The sequence below is a fragment of the Gopherus evgoodei genome, chromosome 1, assembly GCF_007399415.2.
Source record: "Gopherus evgoodei ecotype Sinaloan lineage chromosome 1, rGopEvg1_v1.p, whole genome shotgun sequence".
NCBI lineage: Eukaryota > Metazoa > Chordata > Testudines > Testudinidae > Gopherus > Gopherus evgoodei.
This window is the reverse complement of record NC_044322.1, coordinates 251,113,292-251,137,342: the sequence shown is the minus strand read 5'-3', so window position 1 is coordinate 251,137,342 and position 24,051 is coordinate 251,113,292. Positions and strand designations below refer to the sequence as shown.

Below are 24,051 nucleotides of genomic sequence, written 5' to 3'. Positions count from 1 at the left end.
GCAGATCAAGGGAAGTGATTATTCTTCTTCGAGTGATTGCTCATATCCTTTCCAGGTAGGTGTGCGCGCCGCGCTTGCATGTTTGCCGGAAACTTTTTTACCCTAGCAACTCCAGTGGCCCGGCAGGTCGCCCCCTAGAGTGGCGCCACTATGGCACTTGATATATACCTCTGCCGGCCCGCCCGCTCCTCAGTTCTTTCTTACCGCCGTGTCGGTTGCTGGAACTGTGGAGTGCGGCTTGCTGTCCTCCATGTACCTAGCTCTCTTGTACACTGTTCGTAGTCGTAGTTGTAAATAGTTTTATAGACAGTTTAAAGTAGTATATTAGTTAGTTGTTTATTGTATATAGTTGTATAACTTGTTCGCAGGTGGGCCGTTGCCCTTCCCGGTGCCTGGCACCGGGCTCATGCCTGGTTCGCCGGGCTTCAAGCAGTGCTTGGCATGCAAGAAGCCGATACCGACTAGTGATCCCCACGACGCGTGCCTCAAGTGCCTGGGGGAATCGCACATCATTGAGAAGTGTCATATATGCAAGGCCTTTAAGCCTCGCACAAAGAAGGAGAGGGATCAACGACTCCGCGCTCTCCTAATGGAAGCGGCACTGACTCCGGTACCGGCGGCGCAACCGGCCACTTCTACTCCGGCACCGGACCGCGCCGGCACCGGCAAGACTCCCCGGCACCGTCCATCCCCAGCACCAGGAGCAGACCCAAGACCCTCGAAGTCTGCAACACCATCTAGGTAGGCTCGAGTGGAACACCCGGCACCTACCTTGGCCGCGGCACCGCCTGCAGGGCTGCTGTCGACTCCGGGTCCGGAAGGTCCGTCGAGTCCAGCCCCTCCTAGCTCCCCCTTGAGATCAGGGGTCGAGCTGTTAGTCCCATCTACGCCGGAGACCTTTGCCTCGGCACAGGACTTGATAGCGCTCACGGAGCCATCGCAGCCTCAAACCACGGCACCCCCGGGACGGGTAACCTCCAGAGGCAAACCGATGCTGAGAGCGCTGTCTCCGGAGTCCAGGCACCGATCGCCCCGGAGACGTGATCGCTCGCGCTCTGGGCGCCGCTCGCAGTCCCGGCACCGTTCTCCTCGGTGGTACCAGTCGCACTCGCGGAGCCGATCAGCATCTGCACGGTCCCGATCTGGCTCCTCTTACCACCGGCACCGAGACTCTAGGAGCCATTCACCTCGGCGTTCAGCTCCTCGGTCGACCTCCCGGCACCGAGCCGGTGGTAGGTCCCGATCCCAGTCGACCTCCCGGCACCGCGTCGGTGGCAGGTCCCGGTCCCCACTGCCATCCCGGCACCGCACTGAACGAAGATCGCGGTCCCGCTCTCGGCACCGACCTCGAGGCAGATCCCGATCCGGATCCCGGCACCGACTACCACGCCGTTCCCAGTCCCGATCCTGGCACCGGTATGGCTCGCAGTACCGATCCTCGGCACCAAGGAGATCGTCGGCATCGGCATATAGAGAGGTCTATCAGACTGGCTCAGCGCCTCCGTGGCCTTCAAGGGAACCATCCGTGTCCTCTCAGGCAGAGAGCGCCTATACGCTCGACCAGGACAGACACTCGGCCCTATTTCAGGACCCTCCACCTCAGGAACGAGGGCCTCAACAGTGGGGGTTTTGGACCCCATGGGTGTACCGCCAAGCCCAGGGTCCGCAACATATTACTCCCCGCCCTGTGGCAGAACGCAGGCCACCAGAGGCAACGGTGTCTAGACCCCCTCCCTCCCTGGAAGCAGAAGACAGGTCCAGCCACCAGGACCCAGAGCTCCCTCCAGTGATGGAGGTGCAGCCCCAGACAGAACCCCCTGTGGGCGCTCTGTTGCCAGGGATTTCCTCGTCGTCTTCCCCTGATGAGGCAGTGGCGGGTACCTCATCCTCCAGCCCTCCCCCTCTAGATCTTAGGGCACACCAGGACCTCCTCCGACGCGTGGCACAGAACCTGGACATTCAAGCAGAGGAGGTCTCTGAAATCGAGGACCCTGTGGTGAGCATCCTCTCCGCCGATGCGCTCACCAGAGTGGCCCTGCCTTTCATCAAGACTATTCAGGCCAACGCCGCTACTATCTGGCAGTCACCGGCCTCCATCCCTCCGACCGCTCGAGGAGTGGAAAGGAAGTACATGGCCCCCTCGAAGGGCTATGAATAGCTGCACGTTCACCCGACACCCTGCTCCCTTGTGGTCCAGTCAGTGAACGACAGGGAGCGCCATGGTCAAGAGGCCCCGGCGCCCAAGTCTAAGGAGGCGAGGCGGATGGACCTCCTGGGCCGCAAGGTCTATTCAGCGGGGGCGCTACAGCTCAGGGTCTCGAACTAACAGGCCCTCCTTAGCCACTACTCCTTTAACTCTTGGGTGGCGGCGGGAAAATTTGCAGAGCTGTTACCGCAGGACGCCCGTCAGGAGTTTACCACCATTCTGGATGAGGGCAAAAAGGTAGCGAGGACCTCGCTACAAGCCTCCTTAGATGCTGCGGACTCGGCCGCTCGGACCCTTGCCTCGGGGCTTACGATGCGCCGCATTTCCTGGCTTCAGGTCTCTGGCCTTCCGCCAGAGCTCCAACATACTATCCAGGACCTCCCCTTCGAAGGCAAGGGCCTATTTTCCGCTAAAACAGACCCCAGACTAAAGGACCTTAAAGACAATAGGGTCATAATACGGTCTTTGGGGATGCATACGCCTGCGACACAGCGCAGGCCATTCCGGCAGCAGAACCAACAACAGCAGCGTCAGCCGTATCCTCAGTTCCGTCCACGGCAGGACCTCACCAGGCGCCGCGGCAGGAACAACCGACGCAGACGGTCGGGTGGCCAAACGGGGCAAAACCAAGGCTCCGCCAAGGCCCCTCCCGGACCCAAGCCTTCATTTTGAAGGTGCGCCGAGGGCGCAGTACCAGTTTCCCCTCCGGATCCTTCCCCACAGTTTTCCAACCGTCTTTCATTTTTCCTCCCGGCGTGGACCCAAATAACTTTGGACCGTTGGGTCTTGCGCACTGTGCAGGCCGGTTATCACCTGCAGTTTTCATCGCCCCCCCCCCGCCACCCTCGTCCTTCTTCAGGGACCCCTCTCACGAGCAATTCCTCCGTCAGGAGCTGCAGACGCTCCTCGTCAAGGGAGCCATAGAGGAGGTTCCAGAGAGCGAGAAGGGCAAGGGGTTTTATTCCCACTACTTTCTAATCCCCAAGTCCAAGGGGGGCCTCAGGCCTATCCTCGACCTGCGGGAACTCAACAAGTATATGGTAAAGTTGAAATTCCGTATGGTATCCCTTGGAACCATCATCCCATCCCTGGATCCCGGAGACTGGTACGCCGCCCTTGACATGCAGGATGCTTACTTCCATATCACCATATCCCCCCCAGCACAGGCGTTTCCTCCGCTTTGTGGTCAACCGCCAACATTATCAATTTGCGGTCCTCCCATTTGGCCTCTCTACGGCCCCAAGGGTGTTCATGAAATGCATGGCACTCGTCGTCGCATACCTTCGGCGCGGCCGCATTCATGTGTTCCCCTACCTCGACGACTGGCTGATCCGGGGCACATCGGAGCTGCAGGTCCGCGACCACGTCCGCAGGATCAGCAGCCTCTTTGCTGCCCTGGGCCTCGTGATCAACGTGGACAAGTCTACTCTGCTCCCCACGCAGAGGATAGAGTTCATCGGGGCCGTTCTGAACTCTACCCTAGCCAGGGCCTTGCTACCCTTGCCCAGGTTCCAGTCGCTGTCGGCCATCATTCTGCACTTGCAGGTGGCCCTGCTGACCTCTCTAAGAACATGTCTGGCCCTCCTGGGACATATGGCGGCCTGTACGTTCGTGACAGCATATGCCCGACTCCGCATGAGGCCTCTTCAATCTTGGCTCATCGCGCAGTACCGGCCGGCCAGACATTCGTTGGACACAGTTGTCACCATTCCCCAAAGGGTACTGGACTCCCTTCGGTGGTGGCTGGACCAGTCCGTAGTCTGTGCGGGGCTCCCGTTCCATCCGCCCCAGCCCTCGGCATCCCTGACGATGGACGCCTCAGATCTGGGCTGGAGGGCGCACTGCGGCGCCCGAAGAACTCAGGGCCTGTGGACCCCTAGGAGCTGGACCTCCACATCAACATATGGGAGTTGAGAGCGGTCCGTCTTGCTTGTCAAGCGTTCGTCCATCACCTTCAAGGTCGTTGTGTCGCGGTGTTCACTGACAACACGACAACCATGTTCTACATCAACAAGCAGGGCGGCACCAGGTCCTCTCCCCTATGTCTCGAGGCGATGCGTCTCTGGGAGCTTTGTATAGCCCATGCCGTTCACCTTTCCGCCTCCTATCTCCCGGGAGTACGAAACACTCTAGTGGATCGACTGAGCAGGTCCTTCCGCTCGCACGAGTGGTCCCTCCGCCCAGACGTCGCCCTCTCACTCTTCCAGAGGTGGGGTCGTCCCCGGATGGACCTCTTCGCGTCCAGGGAGAACAGGAAATGTCGAACATTCTGCTCCTTTCAGGGTCGGGAGCCCAGGTCTATAGCGGATGCCTTCCTGATCCCATGGGCGACCCACCTGTTTTACGCGTTCCCTCTCTTTCCGCTGATACACAGGGTCCTCCTCAAGGTGCGCAGAGACAGAGCTCGTGTGATTCTGATAGCACCAGCGTGGGCCAGACAACAGTGTTACCCCAGGTTGCTGGACCTCTCAGTAGCCAACCCAGTTGCCCTGCCCCTTCATCCGGACCTGATCACCCAGGACCACGGCAGGCTCTGTCACCCGGACCTTCGGTCTCTGTACCTTACGGCATGGCTCCTGAGTGGTTGACCAGCTCCGAGTTACGCTGCTCTACCCCGGTTCGGGAGGTTCTCCTGGGCAGTAGAAAGCCTTCCACCAGGGCTACTTACTCAACTAAGTGGAAGCGTTTCTCCTGTTGGTGTTCGGAGAAAGGTCTTCTCCCTATGGAGATTCCCATCACCACTATTCTGGACTACATCTGGTCCCTCAAGGCCCAGGGTCTGGCGTTGTCGTCCCTTCGGGTTCACCTAGCGGCTATCTCCACGTTTCATCCTGGAGGGGACGGACGTTCCGTCTTCTCCCACCCTATGGTGGCGAGATTCCTGAAGGGACTGGAACGTCTCTATCCACAGGTCCGCCCTCCTGCCCCTTCATGGGATCTCAACCTGGTCCTAACTCAGCTCATGGGTCCTTCTTTTTGAGCCTTTAGCTACTTGCTCCCTGCTCTATCTCTCATGGAAGACCGCCTTCCTAGTGGCCATCACCTCAGCTAGACGAGTGTCGGAACTATGGGCCCTCACAGTAGATCCCCCGTATACGGTCTTCCATAAAGACAAGGTGCAGCTGAGACCACACCCTGCCTTTCTTCCCAAGGTGGTCTCAGCTTTCCACATTAACCAGGAGATCTTCCTCCCCGTCTTTTTCCCAAAGCCCTATTCGTCCCACAGGGAGCAGCAGCTCCACTCGCTAGATGTCCGTCGGGCGCTAGTGTTTTATGTGGACAGGACCAAACCGTTCCGCAAGTCCCCCCAGTTATTCATGGCGGTAGTGGACCGGGTCAAGGGACTACCGATTTCCTCGCAGAGGATATCTTCCTGGGTTACCTCCTGTATCAGGACCTGTTATGACCTGGCCCACGTTCCAATGGGCCGTGTGACTGCTCACTCCACCAGAGCACAGGTGTCATCGCTGGCTTTCCTTGCCCGCGTGCTGATCCAAGACATTTGTAGGGCGGCGACCTGGTCATCGGTCCACACATTCGCTTCCCATTACGCCCTGGTTTAGCAGTCCAGAGATGATGCGGCCTTTGGCTCTGCAGTGCTCCAGGCCGCGACCTCTCACTCCGACCCCACTGCCTAGGTAAGGCTTGGGATTCACCTACCTGGAATGGATATGAGCAATCACTTGAAAAGACGGTTACTCACCTTGTAACTGGTGTTCTTCGAGATGTGTTGCTCATATCCATTCCACACCCGCCCTCCTTCCCCACTGTCGGAGTAGCCGGCAAGAAGGAACTGAGGAGCGGGCGGGCCGGCAGGGGTATATATCAAGTGCCATAGTGGCGCCACTCTAGGGGGCGACCTGCCGGCCCACTGGAGTTGCTAAGGTAAAAAAGTTTCCGGCAAACGTGCACGCGCGGTGCGCACACCTACCTGGAATGGATATGAGCAACACATCTCGAAGAACACCAGTTACAAGGTGAGTAACCGTCTTTTCTCCTCTATTCGGCACTGGTGAGGCCACATCTGGAGTACTGCATCCAGTTTTGGGTCCCCCACTACAGAAAGGCTGTGGATAAATTGGAGAGAGTCCAGTGGAGGGCAACAGAAATGATCAAGGGGCTGGGGCACATGACTTATGAGGAGAGGCTGAGGAAACTGGGTTTATTTAGTCTGCAGAAGAGAAGAGTGAGTGGGGATTTGATAGCAGCCTTCAACTACCTGAAGGAGGGTTCCAGAGAGGATGGAGCTAGGCTGTTCTCAGTGGTGGCAGATGACAGAACAAGGAGCAATTATCTCAAATTGTAGTGGGGAAGGTCTAGATTGGATATTAGGAAATACTATTTCACTAGGAAGGGGGTGAAGTATTGGAATGGGTTACCGAGGGAGGTGGTGGAATCTCCATCCTTAGAGATTTTTAAGGTCCGGCTTATCAAAGCCCTGGCTGGGATTATTTAGTTGGGGTTGGTCCTGCTTTGAGCAGGAGGTTGGACTAGATGACCTCCTAAGGTCTCTTCAAACTCTAATCTTCTTTGATTCTATGATTTTATGGACATGCTCTGCTGTCTCTTACCACTGCTGGCCAGCAGCTGTCATTCCAGTACAATTCAGTGCCCATCCAGTCAGGTTGGAGTTTCTCTTTAATTCTCGTGGAGTCAGAGCAATACTACAGTGAGAGAACAGGAGAGGAGAAATGGCATCAATCTCCAGGCATTGTTTCAGCTCACTGATTCTGCCAGGAAACTGAGTATAGTTGTCAAGTAAAGATCTTCCCATCAAGTCACAGTGGAGTTGTGGGAATATCTGAACCCTTATTAGAAGCAAAGTTAACTATCCTTTTATCATCAGTACTGTGTCCCAGTTTACTAGAAGCCTTTAGTTAATACACAAAGGGCCAGTTACTATCATCACTTACATCTGTGCATCTCCACTGATGTTAATGGGGTTACACAGAATGTACCTGAAAGAAGAGCTTAGTTTAATGACTGCCATAGGAATTACACAGCCATATCTGAGAGCAGAAATCATCTCTAACAATTTTACTAGATTTATTGCTGGGTACATACCTGAAACTGACTGACCCTCTTAAAGTGTCCTGCATTTGTGTTGCATGCATTTGTTACATGAAAGGTATAAAATGGGATCTTTTGGTGATTGTCTCTGTTTCCGGCATTCCAAAATCCTGAGTTGAAACAAGCAAGGAATTTTTGTAGCACCTTTAAATTAATCAGGAAAAAATGTTATCTGGAAAGTTTTTTTTTACTGTGTGACCATTAACTGCACCACTAACCTGTGTCATATCAACATGCAATCAATGTCACAACACTAGGATTAGTGTTAAATCTAAGGTCTGAACAATGCACTTCCTTGGATATGATGAATATCCCAAAAGTTTTGTACATCCTAGAGTTACAATAAATGAATTTCTATACTACTGATGTTCTGAGAGCTTTTAGTTGTGTCCATAAGGGTTTGTAGGTCACCAGGAAGATAATTATTTGAGAGGTTATACAGTATAGTAGTAGCTGTGACCAAGGTTGACAAATAATTACATGGTTATATTTTGGTAAAATCTGTACACTGAGAATATCTGTACAATATCATGATTGATATTACATGCTTGGAGACCTGTAAGGTGTTCCCAGAATTGCTGTTCTGGTAGATGCACAGTTATATTGGTGCCTAATCCTCCCCATTCTCAGTGCAATAGATTTTATTTCTGTATAGCTTTCATACCAGAGTATCACACATTTCTTCATAAACATCCTTCTGTTTGTCTCCAATGGAATACTTGGTGGTCTGATGTGTGATGGTGTTGTGTAACGGTTTTGTCAGTAAGAATCTGGGCTATAGCAGATTTCTGTGATTTATGCAGATCACCCTGAACTCATTAACTCTTTGTACCCCACATACTATCTGTTGTATGTTACAGATTTATGGAGATACAATTTTAGAAAAGTTTTAGGGAATTAAAAACCAAACAGGGGACTATTTTGGCGTCCTTCTTTCTTTAAACTTAGGTGAGTTAAACTATTATGAGTCTAACTTTGCTCAGAGAGAGCTCTAAAAACATCTAATAATGATCTAAAATAGCTTTCCTGTATTTTAAATGTCAGGATTGTAAGATCCAATATCTGAAGACCTTCCAGAGCTAGAAGTAAAAGCTGTGTTTCACTGGAAAACTGAGAAGCTCTCTTTTCCAGTGACATAAAGCTCCTAACATAATAGGGTTGTGAAGTATTGGTCTTAAACTCATCACTTTGTCTAGCACTAAATTTTGTCCGCTCTGAGCCTCAGGCAGGTGTAATTTTGGAGTGGCACAAAGGGTTTGTAACAAGGGACCAGAATCCAGTCTGTTGACAGCAATAGAAATAGACAGGGCTGCTCAGAGGGAGGGGGGCAAGTGGGGCAATTTGCCCAGGGCCCTGCAGGGGCCCCGCAAGCACTGGCCCAGCGGCAGGCTGTGTCTTTGGCAGCATTTCAGCAGCAGGGGGCCCTTCAGTGCTGCTGAAGACGCAGAGCGACTGAAGGGCCCTCCGCTACCGAAATGCTGCCGAAGGCCCAGGCCAACTCTGGGTGAGTACAAGTGCTGCAGCTCCCCCACTTTGCCCCAGGCCCTCTGAATCCTCTGGGCGGCCCTGGAAATAGATATAACGGCATGTTTTTGTGTGAGAAGGAAGACTGTGGTTCTGAAAGGCAGGAGGCCTGTCGTAGTAAGGGTCAGTTGAGAGGAGTGTTACAGACTGGCTGGCCTACTGTACATAATGTTTCCATGTTTGTAGAATCAATCATATTATACAACTTATGTTTTCAGAATTCACATTTCCCCCTTTTATTCTGGCTCTAGATAAAAATATCTTCTTCCTTCCCTGACCTTTGCTATAGATATATAGCACCACCATGGGATAAACCTTCTGCCCTAGCAGAAGGGCATCCAAAGCAGTGGAAAGGTTATTAGCTAGTCTGATAGAGAAGTGAAGACACTTTGCCGCAGCTCCTTGTGCATCAGAGATGTAATTATCACATGCATGATAAGTATAACGCCTGCCACAACTTTTTGCTTACCTAAATAAAAGGTTCCTTAAATGCCACACAGCTCTCTTTTTTTTGTAAAGCCGGAAGGCCACTTGAATTCAGCCCGTGGGGTCCCCAGAGGTCTTTAAACTTCTGTCCTTCACCTTCCATTGGTCATATCCCCCATGACATCTTCCTCTCTCCACCTCTCTCCCTTGTTCCTCCCTACCATTCTCTGGGAGTGACCTTTCCTCTCATTCTCTGTGCATCTTTCTATCTCTCTCTTACACCCTTTTCTTCCTTCCATTCTCTGTGACTTGTCCCTTGCTCTGACTGCGCTCTCTCTCTCCTATTGCATGTTCACAAATTCTGATTTGTTTTAGGTCATAGTTTTAAAACATTCTTTAAAGCTAAATATTCATTAAATCTACATATTGTACAATCTATAGAGGTGGCTTTTCAAAAAAAAACAAAACTTATTTCAAATTAAGTGTTTGGAACGTCATAATATTAAGGATGTACCTCATTACTCCATTCACTTTTAAGCTCCCATTGTTTTTTTTCAGCAATGTATTATATTTAGAAGATACATTATATTTAGAAGATTTTTGTGGTGTTATCTATATTCACTGCAGGCTGGTGTGTGACCTAGTCTTCCTTGCATATGACACAGCAGGAGAGATGCATTCAGTGCAGAGGATTTTTCTTTATTTGGACCATCTGCTGGTGAAATATGTTTCTATCTCTAAAATCCCTTCCAGATAAAGAAACTGACCCACTGGCCTCTGGTCTGTCAGTGACAGATCTCCCTGCACAGAGACAAAACCATTTTTAACATCACTATAAAAAGCATGGTTAAGAGATGGTTAAAACTCCATAATGATTTTGTCCCATCTATGTAAGCAGCTAAACAATTTTTAAGTGGGTTCAGGGGAACCTTTTGCTGACAACTATCATCAGCAGTGTATCAGTTTCCTTAGATGGAGCCTTAAGATGAGACGTTCCTGCACAACTCAACAGTAATTTCTCACCGACTAGAGCATGTGCAGATTCCCCTTTATATTCTGAAGAGTTTTTATTTGGTTATTGTTGTTTTCCACAGCTACATTAAGGTCATTTAAACTTTACTTTTGTGTGTTAATAGGCAGGGTAGTGTAATGATCAGAGAAAAGAATTGGGAGTCTATTCTTGGCTTTACCTGTGACTTGCAGTAAGTCACCTAGGTCATTAAACTTGGGTGCCTCAAATTAGACACTAAAATACATATTTAGGATGAAAGTGGTTTGATTTTCCAGGGTGCTGAGCACCCGCAAATTCCACTGAAGTCAATGGAAACTGTGGGCTCTCAGTGCCTTTGTAAATCAGGCCACTTTAATTTACATGACTACATGTGACTGTAGGCATCCAAATTTGAAATTGTTGGTCATAACCCTTTATACCTTAGTTTCACCAAAATTAAGATGATATTTACCACCAACACCCTTTGCAAAGTGCTCCGAGAGCCTCAGGTGAAAAGTGCTATATAAAGACAAAGTGTTAATATTTCTATATTAACATACATTTATTTCATATTAAAGTAGAATCCAGAGGACTCTAACTCTTCAATGACAAAAGGAAAAAGAAGAAGATGGTAACATTTGTATAAGATATTTGGTAACAGGGTTATGGTAACCCTTGGCATCAGAATGACCTCTTAGATAACAGAAGGGCTGTTTCATTGATGATGTAGGTGACGGAATCCTCAGGTTCATGTCACCACTCCCCCTCCTCTTACTAACAAGACTGTACTCTTCTTCTGCCAGGGCAACCACCAGTGGCGTGGATTGAGTTACAGTGTTCAAAGAGGAAAACAGTATGCATTGGGAATCCATTGTGCTTATTCTTATTTCTTTCTATTGCTGTTCTCATGGAGGTCTAGAGTGTACAGTTCACTTAGAAGCACTAACAGTAACTCTTATCTTTCAGGCATCGGATCTCCAAATCTAAGTTTAGGTGAGTAAAATATAGTATATTTTTTGTCATTCCACTGGTTTTGTATCCCACCTTTTAAAATAATCTTTCACTGTCACCATGGCACACGAATAGCTCTAAGCCATTCCCAGTGTTGCTAGATTTTAGTCAATCATCCACCAAAATCAGTGACCATTTTACTTAATATTAGACTGAAATAAGGCCCAAGAGTTAGAGGTGACACTTATCTCGGACATTCACATTTGCTGTTGTGTTGGCTCAGCTCCTGAAAGCTTCCCCATTGGTAACATTGGCTCATAGAATTATAGAAAGCTTGAGATAGACCAGTTAGATCATCAGCTGATATTCATTCCACTGAAAGGCCAACCCAAGGGCTTGCTTTTCATAGCACTGGGTAGTGTTCTGTTCTGTTTAGTTGTAAATGTCTCAAGAGAGAGAGCTTCCATGTTAAATTAGGCTTCATCCCACCGCTGCACAGAATTGGAATCTTTTACCTTTATGTAGCAGGATCCACAGAGTTTCCCTACTGGATGTAAGGACTAACAAATTTATTTCAACATGAGCTTTCGTGAGCTAAAGCTCATGCTGAAATAAATTTGTTAGTCTCTAAGGGGCCACAAGTACTTCTGTTCTTTTTGCAGATACAAACTAACAGGACTGCTACTCTGAAACCTACTGGATGTTTGATTCTTAATAATTTATCAGCTTTTAGAAATGTGTGGAGGGCATGGGCTGACCAGACATATACTTATACTGCCAGAATTTACTCCATCATGCCTATAAATATATACTTTTCCTTTTGAAAAAGGTTTCCAGTCCATTTCCCTCTCCTGTATGTGACCTATATTGGCTTCATGGCTTTGAAGCAAGACTTCTAACACTAGAATTTTATGAGAAATTTTTTTGCTTCCTCAATAATTGAGACAGGACAGCTGCTGTTTTCTTCCTCATACACAAAATGTGACTAATAATGTAGAATTGTCATATTAACCCGTGCACATATACACAAGTATGTGTGAATGCACATGTAGACACACAGGAAAGCATAAGTATTACTATATGCATTTACATGCACGTATAATACACACACACACACACACACTCATGCATGTGCACACTTACACATTTTGGACTAGATGAAGGCTGGAAAACAAGCCCACAGCATTAATGCTATTTGATCCTCACGCACTTCTTCCTGATGATTTCAGAGTATTTCATTACCCAAGCACTACAATCATTTTCTCACTTTTCAAAAATAACACTTCTAGACTCTCTTCCACTTGAGCACACACAAACTACTTGTGTTTCGTAGAAAATTTTTTAGTATTTTACCTAGCTGACAAAGATTGACAGCTGAGTATCTGGTAAAATTTTTCTGTAAGATTCTTAAGCAGTTGTGAAGTATTTGGATCTGGCTTTAGTGTGTCTAGGTGCTGAACTCCGTCCTAGCACGAGGTCACTGCTTACCCCTGGCCAGGGAATTAGAGAGACAGGTCTAGCCAGGAAAAGTTCCCATGCCACTTGGTCATGTAATATATATATAATAAAAACTATTAGATGTATTATACGGTGCCAAGAGTTGCCTGGAAACTGGTTGCTAAGCAAGTTAAATTCTGAAGAGTAGGAGGTGTATAATTAGCTTTAAATACCTTCTGTGGTTAGTAATTACCCTCAGAAATCAGTGTGACACTCATGAGGGGCTGTGTTCATGGAAGGCATAATTTAAAGGGGTACTGTTTATTAGCAAATGGCATCTTTATCAACAGGCATAGGGGAAGATGTTGAGGGTCCCCATGGATCTCAAAGAAAATAGACTTTTTTGTGACATTGTTTTCAGTACAGAGTTGGCTGTCTTATTGGGCCTGATACTTACAGGTGCTGAGCACTTGACATTCCCACTCTTTGCTGAGACTCACTAGCTCACGGCACCTCTCTGGGGGCCTCGATTCCAGGCCCATTGTAGGCAACGAAAGACTTTCAAAGTTGACTTCAGTGGGCACTGGATCTGACCCATGACCAAGCCCACAGTTATTCAATAAAGAAAAGCTTACTATTTCTGTGGAAAACAAGAAATCTCTAGAGGCCTTTTCTTTCTGGTCAGCACATGTGTCCTCTCACCAAGGCATAGTGGCTCAAAGGGCTCGTCCACCTGAGAATCTTAGTACTTTGTTTAGAACCGTGTTTTGTTCAGACATTGTGGTCACCCTGACCAGTAGTGGAGACTCTCTCCCAGCATGGATTTAAAAGCCTTTCACTGTCATCACTTCAGACTCCATAATACACCTGAATGAAAGCTGGAGGGCTTAACTGAGGGATTTGCAATGGCTTACACATCTCCATTTTTTCATCCCTTTTTCCTTTCTCCCATTTCAAGCCGTTACTGGCGCCGGTGGAACAGGTTCTGCAGGAGAAAGTGCCGAGCTGCTGTCAAGTCCAATATTTTCTACTGGCTGGTGATCTTCCTTGTGTTTCTCAACACCCTTACCATCGCCTCTGAACATTACAACCAGCCAGACTGGCTTACAGAGGTCCAAGGTGAGATGAGGCAGGTGGTTCTGATTGCTGTCCTTGTAACCAAGGGACGAACAAACTTACAGAGAAGGAGAAAGAGAAAGAGTTAATGAGGTCTGATGACCCAGTATTTGAAATCCCAGCTTTGAACTACAAACAAATACAAACACAATCCTCTATTTGCAGAGGATGCTAGATAGCATCTTAAATACATGATTGCATTATAAGAGGCCTCAGAGAACACTGAGGACTCAGCTGTTAGGAGCCCACCATCTACCAGCTAGAGAGTTCCTTTAGATCCAGGTGAGGTCACATAGTTGGAGTTTACTGCTATCTGTGTGTGCAGTACTTGGGCTGCCAGTTTAAGAGTAGATTCTCAGGGTTGTAAGTTCCCTAGTTTGTCACTCGAATGGCATTTATGATACATTCTGGTTACAAGGGAGGTGAGAAGAGAGGAATGATTTATGAAGTTCTCTTTAGTCTAAGAAATAAACAGCTGAATCCTCAGTGGAAATGAGAGCAGCTGAAAGGCTGAATTGAACAACAGCAGATAACATGGCAGCCAATAGCTGTAACCTGTACATCGGAAGATGACAAGCGTGACAGGAGGTTGTGCATTGAAAAGCACAGTTCCTGTCAAGGAGGTTATACAGCTGTGTAATACATGCATGTAGGAAGTGTTGTGATTGAAACCAGGGTTTCTATGCAAAACATTTTCATGCACGAATTGCCAGCACATAGGCCCATTTCCTTGGCTGAATGCTGAGCTGAGTCTTCTCTCTTTTCACTCTGACCTCAGCTGTTTTGCTGGCAGTAGTGGGTGGGATTTTTGGTGGTGGTGGTGGTTTTGGGTTAAATTATAATAATTATTCTTTATCTGTTTTTTCATGAGACACTGCCAATAAGGTGCTGCTAGCTCTTTTCACGGCAGAGATGCTGCTGAAGATGTACAGCTTAGGTCTCCAGGCCTACTTTGTATCTCTCTTCAACCGCTTTGACTGCTTTATTGTTTGTGGAGGAATCCTGGAGACCATCCTAGTGGAGACCAAGATCATGTCACCGCTGGGCATCTCGGTGTTGAGATGCGTCCGACTCCTGAGAATATTTAAAATCACAAGGTACTTCTGTTTTCTGTGGAAGCCAATTTTGAGGATGAAGCAGGGACAGGCTTAGGAGCCACTACCATCATGGACAAATATGGTACTTGATATCTGTTCCACACACACATGTATCCAAATCACTGATCTCCTTGCCAGGGGCAGCTCCAGGCCCCAGCTCGCCAAGCGCATGCTTGGGGCGGCAAGCTGCGGGGGGGCGCTCTGCCGGCGCCACAAGGGCGGCAGGCAGGCTGCCTCTGGCGGTTTGCCTGCGGAGGGTCTGCTGGTCCCATGGCTTCGGTGGACCTCCCAGAGGCGTGCCGCGGGACCAGCGGACCCTCTGCAGAAAACCACCGGAGGCAGCCTGCTTGCCGTGCTTGGGGCGGCAAAATCCCTAGAGCCACCCCTGCTCCTTGCAGCTCCATTCCGTCCACTATCCTACCTACTTCTTCGTATAAAGCATTTCTTCCTCCAAAGGGCATCCCAGTTTCTGCTCAGTCATCTGCGGTGTGTATCTTTGGCAATACAGTGGTTTCTGGAGAGTAGCTGAGGACTAAAGGCACCTGCACACGATTGAGCAGAAACAGACGCCTTCTTGGGGGGATGGGAGAAGGGAAGGGAGCAAGAAACAGCTGAGCAGAAATTCCGTAGCCAAAGCGGAGCAGTTTGAGACTGGCCTGTTGATAGGGGATTTAGGATGCTTGTGTGCCTTATGCCAGGGTAAGGATATCCTTGGGATGGAGATATCAGCTCTTTCATAGGGAAGAAATGGGAGAAGTCAGAGTGAGAAGTTCATTGAGAATTGATCCCCTTTCTATACAGATTGGGGAGTTGTAAAGATTGGAGGCACGTCCATAGGCACTGACTTCGTGGGTGCTCTGGGGCTGGAGCACATACGGGAAAAAAATGGTGGGTGCTGAGCACCGACCAGCAGCTCCCCTATTAATGCCTCCCTCTTCCCCCCAGTGCCTCTCACCCACCGACGGCTCCGCCAATCAGCGCCTCCCACGCCTCCCAGCACCTCCAGCCCGAAGCAATCAGCTGTTCCACAGTGTGCAGGAGGCGCTGGAGGGAAGAGATGGAATGGGGGCAGGAAGAGGCAGGGTGGGGTGGGAGCAGGGGCTTGGGGGAAGGGGTGGAAAAGGGGCAGGACTCGGAGTGAAGCGGGGGTCGAGCACCCCCCAGGAACCAAAAAGTCAGCACCTATGGGTACCTCACTTGAAGAAACGGGAAACCATCCTCCTGGGTGATTAGCAAGGCTAGTTGGAAGCACTTTAAACTAAGCAGGTTAATGTATTAAAATATGGGAAGATGTTATCCACAAAGCTGCGTCTTTTAAGGGTCCCTGTCAAATCAAAAAGAAATTGGCATGTGCCCTTATTTTGCTGCTTTATGGTGACTCAAGGAGGCCTGAAATGCTGCGTTAAATGGGAAAAAAGCTGATCGAGAAGCCCATTGCCATCCCGAGCAGCCACAACAATGGGCAGACCAGAGAGTGGACCCTGGCGGCTTCCTCCCCTCCAGTACCTATGGAGAGAAGCACTGTGTCAGACCTAGCAGCAACAGAGAGAGGACTATATCCATTTCCTCCTCCCATTCCAGTTCCTCCCTCAGAGGAGGGGAGCCCCACACTGGCAGCAGCAACTGAGACCTTCTTCAAGCTCTTTCTTTTTCATTCCCTTCTTTCCTCCCTCCTTCTCCACAAAGGCATAATGCCTCCTAGTCAGTGATTCTGTTCCCTCCTGTAATCAGGTACTGCAAAACACAAACCTGATTTAGCAGGACTTTGCCAGCTTGAGGTGAAGTCACTGGAAATGTCAGCTTCCGACTCATCCAGATTTAGTATCTCCATATAAATTCGTGGGGGGAATAGCTCATTGGTTTGAGCATTGGCGTGCTAAACTCAAGGTTGTGAGTTCAGTTCTTGAGGGGGCCATTTAGGGATTTGGGAATTGGTCCTGCTTTGAGCAGGGGAGTTGGACTAGATGACCTCCTGAGGTCCCTTCTAACCCTAATAATCTATGATTCTATGTAAGTGGTCACTTGATGGAGAAAGGAGTCTGGGGCTCACCCATATGGGCTTCCAGTCAGCACTTTGTAAAAGCATCAATTGTGGGGGTGAAACCATGGGTTTTCCTGCAGACTCAGGTATGAAAATGGCCCTACAATCATTTTAAACTTCCAGAAGGAGATCTCTGCGAAAACTGAGATAAAAACACAGAGCACAGGAAAAGTAAAACCAGATCTGGAAGACGTTCAAGATGGCAAAGCTGTGCTGCAGACAAAAACAACTGACTTAGATGCCAGATTAGTATAAGGTTTTACCCTGAATTTAACAGCCATTATAGAATCCAAAAAATTGAAAAACACCTTTGAAGTTTCTATGGTTTAGCTTACTGCCAAGGGTGGATGGCTTTCAAGGTCAGATGTCAGGGGCTGAAAAGAGGTTTACAGCCATAGAGACAGTTCAGGCATTGGCCAAGGCAAGGCTGCGACTATTCAAAAGGAAGGTGGCCTATTTAGAAGAGTCAGCTGAAGATACATGGAATAGGAACTAGCAAAAATAAAGTATTAGTCAGCCTCCCAGGAGAAATGGAGAGCCCAGATCTACAGAGTTTGTCTTCTTTCTATATCCCAGACAAAGGCAAAGGGTGACAAAATTTAATTAGATATGGCTCATCGAGCTCTGGGCCAAATTTCTAAGGAAGGTGCCTGTCCCAGGCCTAAGATAATAGGATGCAGGTAGGCCATCCTACCAGCAGGTTTTACTGAAAAAGAAGTAAAACATGATGAAGAGGAAGAGTTGTTTGTTCAGGACTCTTCTCCACTCCTGCAGAGACAAAACAATATGTTAGTCTCTAAGGTGTCACAAGTACTCCTGTTCTTTTTTGTTTAGAAAGAGAACAGTTTACAATCCTGCTAGGAGAATTCTCTGTAAAAAAGGGCACAGATGTGGAACCTTTTGCCTAGAAATCCAGAGAGTGTTTAAGGGAACTCAGACCCTTACATCTGGAAATTAGAAAGAAACACTGAAATATGCCAAGACCCTGCTTCTTGTGAGTGTTCTTTCTAGTAGAACTGCCAGTTTTCCCATTCTTCACTCAGCTCTAAACACAGTGATGATTTAGTGTCATTAACATTATAGACACTGGTGGAATAAGCCACATGCATGGAATGATAATAAAGTAAGACACCATCCCAGAAAGGGCAGAAGGGCAGAAAAGATGACAGTGTAATGCTATATGTCAAATATATATTTCTGACTGACATGCAGACATATTGGACATAGAAATAGTGATAATCAAGAGGATAAAAAGAGGTACAAATCATGGAAAATATGATGGCAAGGGTATATCTTAGACAACTTAATCTTCATATATTTATGTGAATTTTCCATCATAAGTATCAAGTGTAGACAAACTCTCAATGCATTAAAAATATGCACATATATGAAAAGGGTGACTACTACTTTATAATACCATAGAGCAAATAAAAACACAATTGAATGAATATCCCATAGTTTTGGGAACCACTGTTAGAATTTCAAGAGCAAACATTACTTTGATGATTATAAATAATCATCAGAATTATTTCATGACATAAATTAAGAAGCAGCAGTATAATCTGTTTGTTTTGTTCTCTCTAATTTTTACAGTGTTGTACAGAATATCTTCCCGTGCTGAGAGAAGTCAAATGACTGTCAAATGAGCTATCCTAGATGGCTTTATAAAACCCTATATTTATTCCTTTATATAAACTGAAAAGTAATCCATTTATTCCTAACTATAAACTTAGATTCATATGTTAAAGCTAAGTCCTGCCACTGGATGTCCATGGTTGGTTTTCTGTTAAGTCAGTGAGGGTTCTTATACCTCCAATGAGGTGTCTGTGTTGGATAAACAATGTTGGAAGCGCTAGTGTAGACAGCCCACCATCATTATCACCATTTTAAGAACCGTATCTTGAGACTGCAGGTATCACAAAAGCCATAGTTGAAGGTGTATAAAGACAGGGAAGAAGAATCTTGGGACTTCAAAGCACAATACTGAGAATCAGGACTCCTGATTTTAGTCCAAGCTCTTCAGTGGATTCTGTATGTGGTCTTGGGCAAGCCACTTCTCTGTACCTTAATTCCTCCAGTTGAAAGCTGGGGTTAACAACAGTACTGGCCTACCTCACAGGGGTTTTGCGAGGCTTAGTTCATTATTGTCTGTAAACTGCTTTGAAATCCTCAAGTGGGAGATGTTATAGAAGTGCAAACTGACAATTCATTTCTTAGTCCTGATGGTGAAAGCAAGAATGGTTTTCTCCTTTACAGCTCGGTTTCTGCTGCTTGTTGCTGAAATGAATTCAAATATGTGTATGTATGATATCACAGATTGTTGCCATGAAAATTACTGTGATGTCACAGGCATAGCATTTTTTTTAAATTTATTTATTTTGGCTGTATGATGATAGAAGAGGAGAAAATGGGAGGTGAGGGTCCTTTTTCAAAATCCACTGCAATATGTTTGAATACTCCAGGCCAAATCCATTCCTGGATAGCTCCATTGAGCTAATTGAGTTACTCCAAGGATGGCTTTGACTCTCATGGTTTGGGTTTGTTCCTGAACCAGCTAAAGTTAAGCTATAAGGGGCTACTCTGGATGTACACTAGGGAAAAGGTTGAGTTTAGGTCAGGTTTAGCTCACACACAATAATTATAACATAATAAACTTGAGCCCTGCTCCTGGTCAAGACAAACCCTCACTATGCAAACCTGTTTTCTGAATGGCTAGCTTAATTTTGTGCTGATGTCATACTTGGGTTTAAATCCTCACATGAGTGCAGGTAAGACATCACTATCATCTCAGTTATTTACTTTCAAGTTTTAATGTCCCATAATAAAATGAATTTGGAGTGCTGACACATCTATAAGAATTATAAAGAAATGTTGACCAGATAAATGTCTAAGGAGTTGGGCCCGAATCCAGCAATGCCTTTAAGCACCTGTGTAATTTTAAGCAAGTCCGTGAGACTATTCACATGTTTTAAGTTACACGTGCATTAGGGGCTTTGCTGTATTGCAAACTAAAGGAGTTGTGCCTTAACTGAAATTATCTGAACTGGAGGAGTTTGATGTGCAGGGAGATACTCTGGAACGGCTTAATCTCTGGTGTAACTCCACTGAATTTAATGGAGTTACACCAGGTGTGAATTTAGCCCTCTTTCTAGTTCACTTGCTCTTCCTCCCAAAGCGTAAAAGTATGTGAGCTGTAAGTGTGAACAGAGATGGGAAAAGCTGTTAATTGCACATCCACTGAGGAAGTTTGGTGATGTTGATCGCATAGCTTCAGTAGATTTACCTTACTTCTTCAGTTTTGTGTTGTCCCATCTTTCTAACTGCAGTTAAACTTTAAAGCAGCCTACCTCCTTTCAGCACTGCCACTGGACAGGGGAAAACACAACATTTCTCTTTGATGCTCAGCCACTTGAGATGAGCTGGTTGCTAAACTTCAGAGGAAAGGTCCACATCCCCCTCCAGACCTGGCCACCAACCTTTGCAAAGTAATTCATAGAATCATAGAATATCAGGGTTGGAAGGGACCTCAGGAGGTCATCTAGTCCAACCCCCTGCTCAAAGCAGGACCAATCCCCAGACAGATTTTTGCCAATTTGAGCCTCTCTGATGTTTCCCTCCCCCATGAAAAAGGAAAGCAGCTCCTTTTGCCTTGTTTTCTTAGAACACTTGGTTAATGGCATCTAATTCCACTCTGTTTGTTGTAATGATATGGAAGGCACCGTGTTCATTTGGGGTGAAAGTCATTCCTATGCAAAAAGCCAACACAAGGTCTGTGCACCATTTAAATGCTACTTAAACCCTATTTTAAGTGGTTAATGGGACTTGATTTGTGCACAGGCTGTGTGCTGGCCCTTTATATAGGTGTCAATTTCCCCGTTAGTGATCATATGTGAAATTTACTGAAGTACAGAGTTTAGAGATTAAAAACAACTGTTAGCTCACCTTCTTCCTTGACTGATGTAGAATTAGAAAATATCACCTGCTCTCTTGGAATGCTTATGTGAAACAAGTGATAGGTCGATACTGGAGGAACGTCCCTGTTAGTGCCTTTTAGGTGTAAATCTTCAGAGGTGCCTGAGGTTTTCACCATATGACTCCAGTTGGATTCAATAGAATTAAATCAGGGATTAATATGTTCTTACATCCCAGTCTACCTAAGGTAGTTAAATACTTCCCCCTCCACCCCTGCTACCATAGTATCTTGGTTGCCTCATAGTCTTTATTGTATTTATCCCATAACGCTCCTCTGAGGTAGGGAAGTGCCCATTTTACAAAAAAGGAACTGAGGCAGAGAGATTAAGTAGCTTGCCCAAGGTTACACTGAAAATCTGCAGTAGAGCATCCAAATGAACCCAGGACTGTCAATTCCTAGCCGAGTGCCCTGGATCATCAACCAAGATGGTAGGCACCTGAGTACAGATTGTTGGCATTCATGTGGTTCAAACTTTTTTTCAGTGCTTTAAATCTGGGGGGAGGGGCTAATGAATGTAATATTTCTCTGTTTGTGTGTGGTTAGAATTAGCATTCCAACAATGCAGGACTGTTCTGCTGTGCCCTCCTACAGTTAGAGAAGCTCAAATGAAAGCTCATCCAAGGGATACACGGTGACCTAAAAATCTAGAGAGTCATACTCAGAGAATGTTCCAAGCCACTCACATGGGATTTAATGCTCTTCTGGTGCCTGATCCATAAGCAGAAGGAATGGACTCCCTCATCATAAGACAGGAGGTATATAGCTGCTGATGTCTGTTCCCCTCCTATCTATGCCTATGTAGAAGATGTGACTGGAACTTCAGAACGAGACTTGAGTCCACAATAGCTACTATGGAATGGACAATATTGGCCAATGTTGAACTTCTGGGTGAGGAGGTATGCAGGGGGAGTCACTTATTAGTAGAGTAACAAAGGATGAAGGATCTGCAGATGGAAGGCAGATTGACAGATCATGACTGGACACTATGGAGGATGTGCAACTTGTTGAGACCCAACCGTGTGTGTGATTAGAGGGAGTGATTAAAGGATAACAGGTTTCAGGTCAGCTCTGCTGTCAGACCCATAACTGCCTCTCTTGGGGTAACACTGGTATAGGAAACGGGGCCACCACAGAGCTTGAAATGGAGTGGGAGGTGTCCAGCAGCCAAGAGGGCAGCATGGAAACTGCTTCAGAGTGGACACTCTGTGTCCCATAATGCAGCCTGTTTTCACGCCAGTGCCGCTCTGAGTTTGGTGCGGAGGGAATGCAAAGTACGGCCACAGCCCATCTTCACCCTGCTCCCTTTGGACCACCATAAGCCCCCAGGCAGTTTGGATGCTCTCCTGAATGGGTACACAATGGGTTGAAGGCACTTTGCAATGTCTCCACTCTGACCCCATCACTGATATATGAATACAGTGGGCGGGGAGGAGAATTGCCAATCCTATCAATTTAACACTAGTTGTTTTAATAATAGCTGCAGTCAACATTGTATATCATTATATAAAAGGGTTTGGAATGTAGAGTTTGGAACTGTCACAAACAGTTTATTCTTCTGTCAGTAATTGCACTAAATGGGCTTCATCTTAGTAATGTCCATGAAATTTATGCCTGTCTCAAAAGCTTTTTAAAAATGTTCTGTTGATTTTTAACATTGGGATCCAACTGGCACCAAGGTACCAGGGTAATATTAGAAAATGTCAAGCTGGAACTAGTTAGGAGCATTTTAAAGATGTACTGAGGCAATGTAATGAGTTAGATGCATAAAGAACAGTGGTAGTGTGCAGTTCGCAGAAGCAAAAGACAAGGAATTGTTGATGGCCTGAATCTGATATCACACCGATGCATCTCCAGAGTATCTCCGCTGAGGACAACGGAGTTACACTATTGAAAACCAGTGTGGGAGGAGGAGATGGCCCTGAGTATCTACCCCAGTCTTCCAAACACCAGAAAGCTCAGCAGCCTCCATCCAAGACTGAGCACACGCGTGCACACATGCACACACCAGATTTTGGACAAGTCTGTATTTGCATCCAAATAGTTTCCCCATCTGTTCTTGTCCGTTATTACAGAGCCATTCTCTGGAGTCAGGTATTCTGGCTGCTGTACCATCTGTGAGTGTTGTAATGAGATTGGTTAGAATGTAACTCACTGAAGCAGCAAGAACTAATCACTGTATATTGATAAGAGATTTGCAGCGCGTTAGTCTGAGAACACTGCAGTAATCTTCTGTCTGTGTGTGTGGCCGGGGGCGGGGGGGAATTGTGTACGTACACGTGTGGTAGTAAAATTACTCATTTACTGCAGTAGGTCTCATTATCTCAGGGAAGCACATGGATGATTCACTGCTTAACAAGGTGTTTGGAAATGCTTGTTTATATGCAGCAGGCAGCCTGAAACAATATCTGATGCAGTCCATGAGCACCTGCCCTGGGAAACGAATCTTAACTGCCTCTCTTTGGCTCCCGTAGGTATTGGAACTCCTTGAGTAACCTAGTGGCTTCGCTGCTGAACTCAGTTCGCTCCATCGCTTCCCTCTTGCTGCTTCTCTTCCTCTTCATCATCATCTTCTCGCTCCTGGGAATGCAGCTCTTTGGGGGCAAGTTTAACTTTGATGAGATGCAAACCAAGAGGAGCACTTTCGATAACTTCCCCCAGTCTCTCCTCACAGTGTTTCAGGTATGAATCCCAACAGTTCCAGCAAGGAATTGACAGTCTGCTCATGTGTGGTCCCTATTGGGGTGAGAAGGGCCTGGATCATTCCTGTGCAGACTGATATTCAGTGAGACTGGAGATTAAATTAGTCTGCTGCAGAAAGTGATCCTTGACCGCAAGTTCTGCAGCTGCTGAGTTGGAGGCCAAGGTTAGGAGCTGAGCTGAATTCCATCTATAGCAGAGGTCAAACTTCATGTGCCTAACTTGGTGAGGCCAAAGGATAGGCACTGCCCTTTCAAAGGCTAGCTAATTGCAGTGTAGCCTTGTATTAGTTCTCTGCCCTAACAGAGTACTGCTGGGTCTGAGAGGAAGAGGTTCAAGAAAACCAGAATATGAATCTAGTATCTATATTCTGAGTACAGCTTTGCAAGTGTTCATAAAAGAGCAGAGGTTTAGCTAGCTTGTGTCCATGGTGAGGGGAAGTGAAAATCACCTGCTATACAGAGGTATATGTAGCTGTGACTTACTCCACTGTGCTGAGCGTTCTGTTCCAGCACTCAGTTC

At 47.0% G+C, this 24,051-nt stretch overlaps 1 protein-coding gene across 1 annotated transcript in view; it reads left to right on the top strand.

Moving 5' to 3' along the window:
* CACNA1C (calcium voltage-gated channel subunit alpha1 C) overlaps positions 1-24,051 on the top strand; it is a 672,248-nt gene that overhangs the window by 520,860 nt on the left and 127,337 nt on the right. Inside the window, 4 exon segments of the mRNA XM_030542977.1 lie at positions 11,184-11,210; positions 13,564-13,724; positions 14,593-14,818; positions 23,304-23,511. Of these exon segments, the coding sequence (XP_030398837.1) occupies positions 11,184-11,210; positions 13,564-13,724; positions 14,593-14,818; positions 23,304-23,511 (622 nt within the window).